The following is a 14,522-nucleotide window of genomic DNA, read 5'->3' on the forward strand; positions in this document are numbered from 1 at the left end:
CACGATTCAACTGCTGGTCGGACCGTAACACTGTAGCAAATATATAAATTATATATATCCTTTCAAAATATTAAAATTTAAAACCATAACATGATATAATAATAAAAATATGAGCATTTTGTTAATACTATATAGTGTATATATATTATAAGTATTAAAATTAATTACTTACATTATACCTAAATCAAATATCTTTTTAATTTTATACTAATTTATACGCACACATAAATTATTTGTTTGATATTTATGCATTATTGGCTTGATACAACTATTTATATCCAAACATATACTAATATTTCTCCCTTTTAAAACTAACTCCACTAATATCATTATCTCCAAGCTACAAATATTAATGGATGAAATTTAAATTCTTTTTATCAAATCATTCGTACCACAAATATATGGAGTACTGCATATTGGTATATATAACAAGTGTGCCTAATATGAAAAAATTGATGGAAAACTTTTAACAATTAAATAATCTTAAATAGCATCCACAACAGCCACCAAGCTAGTCAGCTAGACCTTTCAATTTTCAGTCTGATATTTTCCATTCTCCAACGTCTCAAAAGTCACTCCTTCTCTCTCTAATACTATTTCAAATCAATTCCCTTCTCTCTTGTGTTTTCTAAGTTCAGCATTTCGTTGCTCTCTCTTTCTAGAAACCACAAATTTTCTCTCGCTCGCCATCTCTCTTTGGCAACTACAATCTCTAAAAAGTAAAACCAGTGGACGCAGAAACGATGGAGGAAGGCGTTTAAGATTGAAGGAAGCAGCAAAATCCAAAAAAAATTCAGAAGATCAGTTCAACCGGCCAGCGGTTTCTGGCCCAACCGGCCGGTTTACCCGAGTCAAAACGGCTCAAATGCTCAGCGGTTTATAGTGCCGAATAATAATAATAATAATAATAATAATAATAATAATAATAATAATAATAATATTGCATCCATGTCAATCCAATGACAGCAGCCAACATTCAAACAACAGTAAACCTAAACCCGAGTTTCCATTCTGTGAAAAACCCCAATGACAGAAGAGCATCAAAGTCTTTCTCCTTCGCATCAAAGGCCTGAATCCCCTCTACGTCCCTGCAAACTGCCGAGAATCGACGGTAGAGAATCAACGGAGGAAGAGAGTCAGTCGATTGAGAGGAATATGACACCGAATTCGAGAACTCAAAGATACCTAGTAGCAATTGAGTACATCGGAACTCGGTTTTCTGGCGCCCAACAGCAGGCAACTTGCAGAACCGTCATGGGCGTTCTTCAGGTAGGTCTTATTTAATCAATTCATATCGATTTAAATGACTCAGGAAATTTGTTGTTTGATTACTGATTTTCTATACATTGTTTCGATGCCTCTAGGACGCGTTTCAAAAATTCATTGGGCAGCCAGTTTCCATCTTCTGCTCGAGCCGGACTGTGAGTTTTTTCCCTTTCACCTTTTTTACTTTCCGATTGTATGCAGTCTTCAAATTGCAAGGATATTTTCAAATAATTTTCAGGATGCTGGTGTTCATGCATTATCAAATGTATGTCATGTGGATGTTGAGAGGATAAGCAAAAGAAAGCCTGGTGAAGTTGTAAGTAACTTTTTGTTTGTGTATTGCTCAGCAATATAACTTCGGTCATACAAGCTGTTGTCAACCATTGAATATGCACTTCATAGGAAAACATGGGTAACTAAGCATGGATCATGATGAGTTATGAGTGAGACTTGGCTTCAACTTGCAGAGCTTGAGTTTTTTTTGGCAAGACGAACTCGGACCTCTGTATAGACATGTTCACAAGCCATAGAGCAGCTCATTAGCTTCTAATTTTTGTCATCTTTATATCCAATAATAATAATGTGCTATCAAAATTATACTCCTGATCAGTTATTGTTTTCGCTACTACTAATCGTGAAAAAACTTCAAAACTTTTCAAATGAAATACGAGGGGTTATCTATGCAAGAAGAATGTGAGTCCCAAATACTAGAAAAGGTCATGAATAAGTTTAACCATTTGTCAGAGAAACTTCTGATTGATTTTTCACATCATTCTACTAGTATTATGCTAACAATTTAAGATCATTTTTACTTTAAAATATTATAGAAAATAAGAGAATCCTTTTAGGCATAAAAGCAATCAGCCAATAACTTTGAATCAAGTTAATGCTTGGGCAAGAGTTCATTAGTTTGGCAATCTTGTGGATGAGCTCAAATATTCTAAATGAGCTTGAAATCTTAAAAGCTAGACTTGAGATTTGACTTTTTGCAGCAGGATATTTTTTCTTTTCTTCCCTGATTTGCATATTTTACAATTGATGTATAAATATTGTACTATTGTTTAGTGGTGCTGGTGCAATATGCAAACATATGCAGATGTCTATTTCATATGAAACTGAAGGCATCCTAACTTGCTACTCTTAATTTCTTCCTGCAGTTATTGCCCCACGAACCTGCCGTAGTTCTAAAAGCTGTTAATCATTTTTTACAGGTACGCTGTAGTAGTATAACACATCCCGGTTCTAAGAATTACATTCCATCTGCATAGATTGGGTCTCAACTGAATCTTCATTTTGTGTGTGTAGGGATAGTACTTTGTATGTTTTGTTTGATGAATATATATAGAGTTCGTGATACTTTTAAAATGTGGCCATTTTGCTGAAATTAGCAATAAGTAAATCTATGGTTCCACTTTTCTTAGAACCAATTTAGCTCCTATATCATTTCACAATGGCCATGGGTCTAAGTAAGACTTCGTGCAAGAAACTTGCACCCTCTGAAATGGCCATGGGTGTAAACAACCGTCCTGTTAAGTTGAATTTATGGAACTAGCAGAATTGTACGCTCATTGTGTGAGGCTTTTGACTGTCCTGCACATGTGAATGCATTTTAGTCCAAATTCAAGTCGCCTTCGACAAGGACACCTGTGGACATTGTTAGAAAACTCGAGGTTTGATTTATGACTGTGAGGTGCCGTCAATTTAATGATGGGAATATGTAGGACAAAATTATTGGATGGAAAAGTTTTTTTTGGTGAGGCTTTTGTGCGCGTGTGCATGATTTGAAGTTGGATGGTGCAATTGACGGAGAGCTTTTAAAGCTTGAGTCTTGTGCAAAATATATGCCAACAAATGTTAACTAGCTAGCTGTCTGATTCAAGGGTTTGTTGCACCATTAATCTGGACTTTTTGGCACCTAAACTATCTTTAGGTGGTATGTGCGAATCATATAAATGTTGAAATTTATTCCCACTTTATCCCATAAAATGACTTAAGTTGGCTCCTGCTTACACCCGTCTTAGTCAAAGGGTGTCATTTCCCCATTTATATGGGGGTTTGAAGCATTTTTCTCAAAAACTTACTAAGGGGTATTTGTTAATCAGTGTATATGTGGGGGCATTAAATGCAGATTATTTCTTTATCCTTATTTGGTCTCTTTGAGAAATTTGATGCATGTCCAGTGTGTTTTTGCTGCAGAAGAGTGAAGGTGATATTATGGTGGTCGATGTTAAGTGTGTTCCATCTGATTTTCACGCGCGCTATAAAGCTTTAGAACGGACGTAGGTATCAAAGCCAAACTTTCCTCTGAAATTACTTGTATGTCCCTAGTAGACGATTAATATTTTCATATCCATCAACAATATTCTTTTTTACTTATCTAATTTTTGTTTGGTCTCTGCGATTTGAAGTATATAGACGAAGTTGTCTGGAGGCGTTTTAGCTTGGGGAAATTTTTGGTAAAATCATGTTAATCTGCCATTTGTTTAGATTTTTTCTATGTATATGTATACAATTATACAAAGGGAAAGAAATCTTATACCTGACTACTTACCTTGTTTAAATTGTGACTAATAAAACCAGTAACCATGGCATTTTGGTGAACTTCAGCATCCTTTTTTGCTTTTTCTTTATAGTGGTTGAAAGAGAGTGCTATGCTTTTGTTGGACACCAAATAATTAGAAGTATAATGTATTGCTTTGCTGATTTTTCTATAGGTACTTCTACCGTCTGTTATCTGGGAAGGAGCCTCTGTCTACCTTTGAGAAAGACCGTGCATGGCATGTCCCAGAAGAACTTAATGTTTTAGATATGCAGGTTGCTAGAAAACTTAAGTGAAACCTTTTGTGACGTTGGCTGTCTTTTCTATCATATTAAAAATGGGTTAATACTTCCCTTATGCAGAAAGCATGCAGTGTACTTGCTGGACACCATGACTTTAGTTCGTTCAGGGCTGCTGGATGCCAGGTTGGTGGCATGTCTCTGACATCAACAATGTTGTTTTAGAACTTTGTTTCAGATCATAGAACTTTTAAGATAGTATATATCTGGTTATTTTTCTTTTAACTTAACTGTGCTTTTTCCTTGTTTGACAGGCCAAGTCACCTATTAGAACTTTGGATGAGCTAACTGTCACAGAGGTTGCTTCAAGCCCATATTTTCCCTCGGTGTTGGATAGAGAACAAAGCAGTTATGGCCTGGCCAGTTCTGTTTCAGTCTCAAAGAAGTTACAAGATGATTCTCCCTCTCTTGCTGGGATTTCCGATGAGCTTGTAGAAAACTCTGGAGCAGTGGCAGTTCATAAATTTGGAGTAAGGAAAAGGCACCGTTGCTTTGTAGTTACTGCAAGGGCACGGTCCTTCCTGTACCATCAGGTAGCTTGTGTGCTTTTTAGCCAATTGTCCTGTGCACTGAATAATAAGTGAAACATCTAGAAACCATATCTTGTGTCAGTTGATTTTATTAAAAACTAAAATCTCATTACCAAAATTTGAGCAGGTCAGATTGCTTGTTGCGGTTCTGAAGTCAGTGGGCACCGGTGATCTCACTATTTCTGATGGTAAAAGTCATTTAAAAGTGTATACATGTGTGCTTCGGGTGGGTAAATGAAGGCTTAATGTGTGCAACTAAATTTGATCATATGCTCAATGTTTCCTTTCAGTTGAGAAAATCCTGGAAGCAAAGAATGTAAGTGCCGCACCTCCAATGGCCCCAGCATGCGGTCTCTACCTTGGACATGTAAATTATGATCTTCCTTCAGACATCTGACGTTGTATGTTTTTCGGAGCGAATGGTTATCTAGGATAGTACTACAAGCTAATGGTTTCAGGTAACTCCGGATTAGGCCAAAGTTGATCTTTGTTTAGACTTTAGACTCACCCCAAAATTTTAATTTATCATTTGTTACATGATATTTTGAGCTGTATTTCTCTGATATTGTGCTAAAAGTTTAATTCAGAAGAGAATAATACTCCTCCAAATAGACGCCTGTACACTTGTAGCGACAACGTTGTATTCACTAAATTTGAAATACTACTCTCTCCTTCCGTTGCATAATAATGAAGTCATTTTACCTTCCGTTGCATAATAATGAAGTCATTTTACTATTTTAGTACGTCCTCGTATTTTCCTTTTAGAAAAATTTTATACATTTCTCTCTCTCTCCATCTTTTTCATTTTCTACGTATTTCTTTTTTTACTTAACTCACTTAATACAGGAGTATAATTTTTTCTTAAATCGCGTGCCGAAAAGAAATGCATCCACTATATGGAATGGAGGGAGTATAACTTACAAAAAAACGTTTGTCTTGTTATGCGGGAGGATTCAGTGACTCATAGTTTTGAACCGTTCATCAGCGGTTTTTAGACTGATTTTCTGTATAAATAGTTTGATATTTATTTTATTTTTAATTTTAATTTTAATTTTAAATGCAAATTTTTCTCAACTATTTTAATATTTTACTTATTAAAAAATAACCCATTATACTAACAAGTTATCTCACTTGATCCGCCAACAAAATTAATAATTTAAAAATTTTGTCATACAGTAATTTATTATCCTAATACATCTACTTATTAAAACTTGTACTGATCCATCACTTGTTAGCCTCACTATATGAGTTTTATATTTATTTAATATTAAGTCCTCAACAATATTTTCTCTTTCAAATTTAACAATCAGTGTAATTCATTATCAATATTATTTTTTATAAACGGAATAAGTATTGAATTAAAAAATAAAGAAAGATAGTTTTACATTACAAGAATAAATTTCTAACTCATTTTTTATTAGGAGTAATAATAATAATATTTCAACCACACTATCTTTTACTAAATTCTTTCACGAAAATTTGTAGTATCATTTTTATAGCAAAATCATATACAATCATTTACCGATTTACATACACGTCAAGTCGCAGTCGAATCTGGAAATTGGTAAAAAAGGATTGAAGCCCAAACGAATTAATCTTTGCAGAGTGTTGGATTGAAGAGAAGAAGGTAGAGAAGATGACGCAACCAAGCAAAGAGCCCTGTAAGAAAGAGGCCTGCAATATTCAAGCTTGCCTCTCCAAGAACAATTTCCTCCCACAAAGGTCTTTCATTCTCCCCTTCCCTATTTATTTTGCTTGATTCTGTATTTAATTGCGATGCTTTTTTTGTTGATTGAATTTCTGCGCCTCAATCAGTTCATATTGATAGTATTTTGTTTTTTATGAAACACAATAATTGTCTCCATGGGTTTAAATCTACGGTGAAGTTCATCTTGATATCATTATGAATTCAATAAGAAGTTGCATTTCCGTATTTTGGTGTTCCAAATTGATTAGTCATTGCCAAGCACTTATCTCTTGATTTATCAAACAACTTTCTAAACTCATATTATTTTCATTTGTCGTCTGTTTTACTCTGTATCAAGTGTAACATAATCATGGCTGGTCCATATTTTCTATAGTTTTTATGAGCTGGTAAAGTTAGGACAATCTTCTCCAACAGGTTTATTCCATTTAGTTACCAATATAGACATGTTCCTCAGCAAATTGCTGGTACATTTAAATCAAATGATGGAAATGATTGAAAGGTTTAATTGTTTGCAAGTTCTTGCCAAAATAGTTGCCTGTGGTTTGCCAAATACTTAGGGACTGTGATCTCCACACCTCAGATATCATCTTGCCTTGATTTTCCTTTCCTTTTCCCTTTATAGTATTTGCTTTGGATGTCAAGCAGGCTAAGCATGTTTCATATTTTCATCCTCACATCTTATTTTGGGTTAAATTTGCCTCAGTCGAGCTATGATTTCAAATTATCAATCACTAGGTTTCTTCGATATGGTCTTTCATTTCCTGTGAAACTGCAAGATAACTATCCAAGTCCTACAGAAATAGTATCCAAGTCCTACAGAAATAGTAAGTATTTGTTTCTCTTTACCAGAGCATGAATCAATGTTTCCTGCAATGCAACGAACTTCTAATTACCTCGGTTCTGAAGGTTTTGGGACTCAAACTTGAAAATTTTACAAGGACCAGGTCACCAGAAATTAGATTTTGAAATATAATGCGGTCGCAGTCTTCTTTTACATTAATTTATAGTAGTTCCCTTTTTCCTGTCAAAACTTACCTATCAGTATGCAACATCATTCCTTGAAAAAGTAAATTTGTGTGACAGGTATATATTTCAATGTAAGTATCTCATGGCTCTTCTGTTTACTCATGTGACATGCAACTTGTTTTGTATCAAAACTTATTAGGAGGGTTGTTAAGACCATGATCTTGATTTGAATATTGATCCCTCAAGTCACTGATGTTAAACTATTTCATCTAATTCTCATAAAACAGTAGATATGTGGACTGTGGTGGTGTTTTGGGAGGCTAAAGGCTTATTTGGTTGGTTGTGGTGTAGGTGTGTCAAAGTTATCCAGCAGCTGCAGTATTGCTGCGAGCAATGTGAATACAAATCCACACATTGTGCATCAGTAGCTGGTATTTTGAAGCAGATAAACAAGTAAACACACATCGGTTGCAGCCAGTGTTTTTGCTCTTGCTCTATTTTGCAGTGCTTGGAGCAATTGTTGCTACTAACATTAGGAACTTGAATGTAACACAGGAATATTGCATAATATACCATTGTAAAAGAAAAGCATCTACAACCGATCATCATCCCTTGTTTCGGAATAATTATCCACCAATAATATCTAACAAAAAATTTCATCATCTCCGGTTTTGTTTCAGGGGAGGGACAAAGTTTAATTACAAGATCCTCAAAGGAGTGCTATAGAGATAAATTAATTTTAATCATATTTTAATTAAGTTCTATTATTAATTTGGTTTTATGTTTATACAACTACTATCTTTAATAAAAAATAGTACTATATTTTTGAGAAGAAAAAAAAAATAAGAGCAAGGCAAGAGGGATCAGATTGGTTTAGATGAGAGTGCCTAATTGTCGTAAAACAGGCGGAGCAGACACCCATCTCGCATTTTTGTATGCGAGCATTGACCACTCATCACATCCCTTTCAAAACTTGCCTGAAGGATCATGCTTTCTTAGTTGTATTAATACCATTTTATAATCAATGCAATCACCCCATCTCCCTCTTGCATTTTCGATGTGGGATCATCTCACTCCAATCAAATCTCTCTCTCTTTTTTTTTATTTCTGAAATAAATGATGGATAAGGAATACTTGAATTTTGATAAGATAATGCTTCTTCTTCTTTCTTTAATTTATTTTTCGGTTCTTATACGTTATTTGGGTTAAGTCAGTGTAAATTAGTTTCTAAAATTTTGATCTAATTCGTTAAGCAGTAAACGAAAAGGTAGGTTTCATGATTCATAGAGCAATCTAGATATTACTCTTACACCAATGCAGCAGATGTAATCAGATGCAAGCCTTTACATTCGAAACTTCTTCACTTGAACGAGAAAAATTCAAGTTCATTTGTCTTCTAGATTATGAAAATACAAGTTAACAGATCAGTAAGCCGACTCCTAGTTTACATCTTAACTCTATGATTCTTCTTCGGCTGTTGCTAAACGGCCCAGGATGAAAAATGAGTTATCCGGTAGCTATTTCTTCATAAACGCAGAAATAGCTGAGCAGAAGGAACTGCGGCGGTTGGAGTGCGCCTGCTTCTGACCAACCAATGAATGAGGTCCACTCCACAAAGACTGGGAATTATCTGTAAAGAGCGTTCCGTATAATTCCAAGAGCATAGGATTCTCCAGATAACGAAGATTCTCTAGCATTTTAGCTCTCTGGTTTTTATCCAGTGAATCCTGCAGTCACCAAACAGTAAAACTCATTACTTAAATGAACACTTTCTTTCTCCATGTCCTTTGCCTGGACCCCTCCAAAAACAATAGCATATAACTGAGTAAAAAGATTAGATACCTTAGACCTCTGTTGGTCAGTTGCAGCACTTCCATTTCCATCTTTGGGCTCTATCTGAGAGTCGTTTGACACATTGCCACCTGATCCTATTTGTGGTGTGTGATGATGCATATCATTATCATCTCCAGATCTATGAGATGACAGCAAATCCTGAGAACCTTCTCGTTTTCCTGAAGCTATAATACCACCCTCATTCTGCTGAATGTAGAAATCTCTTAGATGTCCCACTTTCAGTTCTTGGCCTTTCTTTTCCGTTTCAGGAGAGTCCTCTCCATCTGACAAAACATACTCACCAAATGGACTTTCTCCATGAGAAAACCTCTACACAAACATGACAAAAACTAGTTAGCAAAAGATCTATAAAGAAGTATCAAATCTCTCCAACTCCATTTTTGTTGGATCCAAAACAAACACGCAGGCCAAGGGTGAAAAAACATGTTCACTTTGATTGCCCAAAAAGAAGGAAAAAATACATGTTCAGTTCACATTAAGTCAAAAGGTTGTGTTATATTTGTGAATTTAAAAGTCATTTTCAGTTTGTAATTTGGTGTTAAGGTAGTGGTTTTGGGTACATTTTTTATATTCCCCCAAAATTATTATTTCAACCACAGACCTTGAAGAAAAGCATCAAAGCATAATCATGTTACAATAAAATAATTGAAGAGTTACTACAAATATTAGACATGTCAAAGCATATATTGAAAATGTGTTTCCCAAGGATTATGAAAGTTAATAGTTTAGAGCAAACAATAATAACAATTACTGGGAACTTGAAAACTAGGGATTGCATGGAGGTGTTCCTGTTCAAAGACTCTGCAACTATGGCTTCTCTAATGAACATATTATACTCTAATGCATACTGTTCTCCCTTAGTAACAAGATAAGATTTAATTTGTAGTACTCCATATTATTAGTGGCTCTTTTGATGTAAACAAATATACTGTTGAAGTATATACTCATAAATTAGTTAAAAAAGACACTGATTTGGCATCTGCTGTTACTTGCTCCCCAGTGAAACAAAATCAAGCATTATTTTCATTCATAATCAATCTTCCAAAAGCATATATAGCCAAAGAGCATAGCCTAACAAATTTTTTTATGATTTGAAAGATAAGTTGTTAATTTTTATGATTTCTCCAACTAAACGGCTAAATAGAACAGATAAGAATTAAGTCACCTAGTGAAAATACCTCTCGCTTGATATCTTCACCAAGTGAGTCATCACTAACATCAGTGTGTCCTCCCACAAGGCGAGCAATTTCTTCTCGCTCCTGCCTGCGTCGCATCATTACACAAATAGCACACTGACAACCTTCTTTGTGCTTCTTAAGCCTGCAAATTATGTAAAAAAACGTAAGTAAGAGAATGAAATTTCTCATAAGACCAAGAAAAGTCAAGACTTGCCCATAAGGACTCTCTTTAACCCTTTAAATTACACTAAAAACAAAGTAGCCAAGAAGCAAGAAAGGGAACCGTGTTGACTACAATTGATCTTGGATATGATTCAGAAAGCATCTGGTACATGTTTTCATTTTACCAAACAGTTCTCTGACATGAAGTAATTGTCATGTTTTATAAGTTATGAACATCAATGTTGTTAATTGCCCACATTATCTTACTGCATCCTGTTCCTACCCTATGCACCAGGATGTTGCTTGCACCCAGAACTTCCTTTCATCCCAAAGTCCGATGTCTCTTATTTCCCTATACATACTTATTTCCTATCAGTTGACAATTAATCTGCCACAAGCAGCGATTTAAATAAAGATCCTAGAGAACAGATTCACATGCTACAATGTTTCAGGACAACAGTAACAATTGACCAATCTGCATCAAGCAACAAGCTAACTCAATTTTTATGGAAAGAAGGGGAAGTAATTCGATTAACAAGGATCTAAATAAAGAACAAGCTGACTGGAAACCCATACAAAGAAACAAATATTAGACACTTGTAGGATAAACACTTATCTAATTTGATTACACCTATTTAAAAAAAGGGAAAAAAATTGATAGAGGAGATGACAAAGATCTATTAAAGTTATTCCCCCAATTTACTTTGCTAATATTTCAGGGAAGGGATAAAATGAAGTACCAAAACTTGCAGTATCATACCCGTGGAACTTTTTGCCTGAAGATGTTGGAGCACCATTCACTGGTGTATTCCCGTCACTTGAAGGAGTTAGATCCTTTACTGGATTGCTTTCAGGACCTATAGAATGGGGGAGGGGACCAAGAAACGAACAAGTTGAGTTTTAGAAGTAACTGAAACCTTCAAAGAACAGAAGTCATTGACCTGAGGTGTAATTTACTAGCTTTTTTTTTATCATGAAATTCAGTGTTTCTAGTGTAACTTTTAAGGAGCTTAAACAAGACATGTTAGAAGAATACAACGGCTTTACTTAGTAATACCGTTTGGTGTTCGGCTTGTTCCATAGCTAGAAGAATTTCTAGATTCCCAAGGTCTAAGGAGCTTAAACAAGACATGTTAAACTATAGACATTCAACTTTAACAGACCATTATGATTAATTTTTACTTTCATACTCCCTCCGTCCCATAGTAGATGTCACACTTTCCTTTTTAGTTTGTCCCACAAAAGATGTCACATTTCCTCTATTGGAAAAAGTTCCTTCTCACATCAATTATAAAATCATATTTTCTCTCACCACTTAACTCACAAAATAACATCTCCTAAAATCATGTGCCATCTTCCAAGTGTGACATCTACTATGGGACGGAGGTAGTATTTAAGAGCACGACTCTGCCAATGTTTAATTGCAGGAAGTATCATAGGGAAAAGGTTCAAAATGGCCACTGACCCAATGCCCAGCATTGTGCAAGAAAAATTATATGGGTGAATGAAGGTGCCAATTACAATTTACAACTGAATTGTTAGGCCAGGGGCTACATGCGGCATTTTCCCAATGTCATATAGTCAATATATAAAGCAACAAAATATGACCCGTTCTACAACACAAACTAAAAAGTTAATGAAGGGAATAAGGAGAAGCATTAGAATTACTTTCTTGAGGCTGATCGCTGAACAAACCAGCTGCCGCCCAATACTTGGTGAAGGCTTTTTTGACCCGCTTCATAAGCTCCACAATGTAATCACCTTTGTTATTGTATTTGTAACAGTTATCCCATATATACTGCACGTCTATGAAAACATCCTCAGCAGTCTTGTACTTCACACCTTTTTCAAGGTTACTGCATATTGTCCCAAAATCCATAGGTGTAGTGATGACATCAAAATAGTCCTGTTTCCATTGCACACAAGAATAGCTATTTAATTGTGGATCACATTTGATATAAAGGTACATCAACTAATGAGTTATACATGCTTGGGAAATTTCACAATGCTATTACAATAATATTGAACATACTAAAATCAAAAGCAGAAGTGTAAGGGAATTCAAAATCAGAATGTGAAGTTCTGGACAACTATTCAGGAAGCAACAATGAGTGGCAGGGTGAGCAAAGAACCAAAACTTATTTTTACTTTTTAAAAAGGATTTGAACCGCATATTAGAATCCCCACATTTCAAATAAGTGACTACTCAAGTTTCCCAGTTCCCATATCTCTCTCATAAACTGATACTCATAAATAACTAAATCTGAAACATAAATGGCAAGGTTCCATAATAAAGCAATGCAAATCCACAAAGAAACTGCACTTACTGGGATACCGAGCGCAACAGGATTTACAGGGACGTTGAAGGGCTCAGCTGCATCCATTTTCATAATCTTTCTTATAACCTATGGGAAAAAAGGGAAATAGGCAAATATTACAGCATCTTGCACGAAACCAACTCAACTTCAAGTCATAGTGATGTTACCTCCAATGCAGTTATAAGCTCTTGCTCATTGTGTTTAGACTCCTTGTGAAGCAATTTGGCATCTTTCTTCTCTACCATATCTCCCTTAAGCGATTCAGTATTGCTACATGGACTCATACTCGAAGAACCTAATCCCCTAGACGATTTAATCTTCACACTGGTCGGCTTCTGCGTTGTATTCCCAGAAATTCCCCCATTTGTCTCAGACAGAGAGTTGCCACTGTCCTCCATCTTCTCACTAGGAAGCTGCTTCTCCGAACCTACTTGGTGGCTACTCTTATCCGTATCACTTTGACTCGGAGCATCCGAGGAGGCTCGCAGAGTCTTGGAAGTCTTGATCTTCACCTTCACACGAGTGTACACTGCTTTCCCAAAAATATTACCACTATTTGGTCGGGCTACAGTGTCAGGATTAGCAATAGTTTCCGGCTGAGACGCTCTCGGAGGAGAAGGCGTCCTCTCAGTCTCGGCATCCATTCCAGAGTCAACATCTTCATTCTCAGACTCATCCACGCCAGAATTCTCATCTGTATTTACACTAACAGCAGCAGCAACTGGCGCCGCTTCGTCTGTGCTAGCCAGCTTCGGCTTCTTTTGTCTTCCTTTCTTGCTTCCACGCTTTCGCTTCATTACTGAATCCAAGAACAAAAATTTCAAACAAACTTTTTTTTGGTAAAATTAAATAAAAATCAGAGATAATATGGAAATGTTAGAATTACTCTAGTAATCGACACAAAGGGGGATTTTTGCCGTGAAGCTGATTGCAGGGCCTTTTACGCCCAAATTCCGGTCGGAGACGCTGAAGCTTCGCCGGATTCGCTTCAAACGGAAGACTGCTACTCAATCCCCTTCCAAATTCTCAATTCTGCCAACGCTCCTTGCTCTCTGTGGGCTCTCTATTGGCTCACGTGATTTTTTTTGAAAAAAATTTCCCTCTCGTCGGTCGGAAATTGAAAATATTGGGGGAAAAGGGTTTTATGATTTTATTTGCGTATATGTGATTTACAAAGGTGAACAAAAAGGTCCTAAATTCACGATATCACCCCGGAAACTACCTGGATTTTGACAATTAAGCCCTAAGAAATTTATATATTTATGTTTACTGCCCCCATATGCTTACTAAATTTGCAATAATACTACTCCGTGGTAATTGATAACTAGAGTAAAGTAAAAAGAGAATAATGTAGAGAGAGTCTTATCTATAATATTCTCTCTTATTATACTTTTTCTTCACTTTAATTATTTGTAATATTTTTTTCAAAATTAGTGTGCAAAATGAAATGTTTCTATTACTCGGAATGGAGGGAGTAATTAGGTTCATTGATTATAGGTTAACTGATGATTTGATCAAATTTAGATCATTATTATTTGATCAAATTTAGATGGTTATTAATCCAAAATTATTAGTTTTGGTTTTGGTGTTGGGTGCAATAGGTAATTGATAGCTAATTGGTGTATTAACCTATAATTTAATCAAATTTAGATGGTTATCAATTCAAATTATAGGTTTTGGTTCTGGTTCAGAGTCGGCTGCA

At 35.6% G+C, this 14,522-nt stretch overlaps 3 protein-coding genes and 1 non-coding gene across 4 annotated transcripts; 2 read left to right on the top strand and 2 right to left on the bottom strand.

Moving 5' to 3' along the window:
* The first annotated feature begins 939 nt into the window (after positions 1 to 939).
* On the top strand, positions 940 to 5,322 carry LOC125204295 (Pseudouridine synthase family protein). The gene is made up of 10 exons (XM_048102897.2): positions 940 to 1,269; positions 1,365 to 1,421; positions 1,505 to 1,582; positions 2,424 to 2,477; positions 3,463 to 3,545; positions 3,981 to 4,080; positions 4,168 to 4,230; positions 4,359 to 4,637; positions 4,762 to 4,822; positions 4,925 to 5,322. Exons 1-10 carry the CDS (start codon positions 1,027 to 1,029, stop codon positions 5,029 to 5,031), a joined length of 1,125 nt encoding a protein of 374 aa, XP_047958854.1. The 5' UTR covers positions 940 to 1,026; the 3' UTR covers positions 5,032 to 5,322.
* Positions 5,323 to 6,131: 809 nt separating this feature from the next.
* Positions 6,132 to 7,913, top strand: LOC125204296 (Cox19 family protein (CHCH motif)). Its single transcript, XM_048102900.2, has 2 exons — positions 6,132 to 6,356; positions 7,660 to 7,913. The coding sequence occupies exons 1-2, from the start codon at positions 6,271 to 6,273 to the stop codon at positions 7,763 to 7,765; spliced, it is 192 nt and encodes a 63-aa protein (XP_047958857.2). The 5' UTR covers positions 6,132 to 6,270; the 3' UTR covers positions 7,766 to 7,913.
* Positions 7,914 to 8,167: 254 nt separating this feature from the next.
* On the bottom strand, positions 8,168 to 8,272 carry LOC125208758 (small nucleolar RNA Z279/snoR105/snoR108). Its single transcript, XR_007174235.1, has one exon. It is a non-coding gene; the product is annotated as a small nucleolar RNA Z279/snoR105/snoR108 (small nucleolar RNA).
* A 378-nt stretch (positions 8,273 to 8,650) lies between these two features.
* Positions 8,651 to 13,971, bottom strand: LOC125204294 (DNA-binding bromodomain-containing protein). The gene is made up of 8 exons (XM_048102896.2): positions 13,707 to 13,971; positions 12,988 to 13,619; positions 12,830 to 12,907; positions 12,171 to 12,408; positions 11,263 to 11,359; positions 10,341 to 10,482; positions 9,151 to 9,471; positions 8,651 to 9,035 (listed from the first exon to the last, which is right to left on the bottom strand). The coding sequence occupies exons 2-8, from the start codon at positions 13,615 to 13,617 to the stop codon at positions 8,826 to 8,828; spliced, it is 1,716 nt and encodes a 571-aa protein (XP_047958853.1). The 5' UTR covers positions 13,618 to 13,619; positions 13,707 to 13,971; the 3' UTR covers positions 8,651 to 8,825.
* Between the last annotated feature and the right edge of the window lie 551 nt (positions 13,972 to 14,522).

This window comes from Salvia hispanica, chromosome 6, assembly GCF_029641045.1.
Source record: "Salvia hispanica isolate PSC_SH4W2 chromosome 6, Shi_PSC_v1, whole genome shotgun sequence".
NCBI classification, from domain to species: Eukaryota; Viridiplantae; Streptophyta; class Magnoliopsida; order Lamiales; family Lamiaceae; genus Salvia; species Salvia hispanica.

Coding starts and splice junctions, on each gene's coding strand:
- LOC125204295 (XM_048102897.2), top strand. CDS start 1,027: ATGACAGAAGAGCATCAAAGTCTTTCTCCTTCGCATCAAAGGCCTGAA. Junction 1,583..2,423: donor AAAGAAAGCCTGGTGAAGTT/GTAAGTAACTTT, acceptor TTCTTCCTGCAG/TTATTGCCCCACGAACCTGC. Junction 4,081..4,167: donor TTAATGTTTTAGATATGCAG/GTTGCTAGAAAA, acceptor TCCCTTATGCAG/AAAGCATGCAGTGTACTTGC.
- LOC125204296 (XM_048102900.2), top strand. CDS start 6,271: ATGACGCAACCAAGCAAAGAGCCCTGTAAGAAAGAGGCCTGCAATATT. Junction 6,357..7,659: donor AACAATTTCCTCCCACAAAG/GTCTTTCATTCT, acceptor GTTGTGGTGTAG/GTGTGTCAAAGTTATCCAGC.
- LOC125204294 (XM_048102896.2), bottom strand. CDS start 13,617: ATGAAGCGAAAGCGTGGAAGCAAGAAAGGAAGACAAAAGAAGCCGAAG. Junction 10,483..11,262: donor TCAGGCAAAAAGTTCCACGG/GTATGATACTGC, acceptor CATAATTTGCAG/GCTTAAGAAGCACAAAGAAG. Junction 9,036..9,150: donor CTGACCAACAGAGGTCTAAG/GTATCTAATCTT, acceptor TGGTGACTGCAG/GATTCACTGGATAAAAACCA.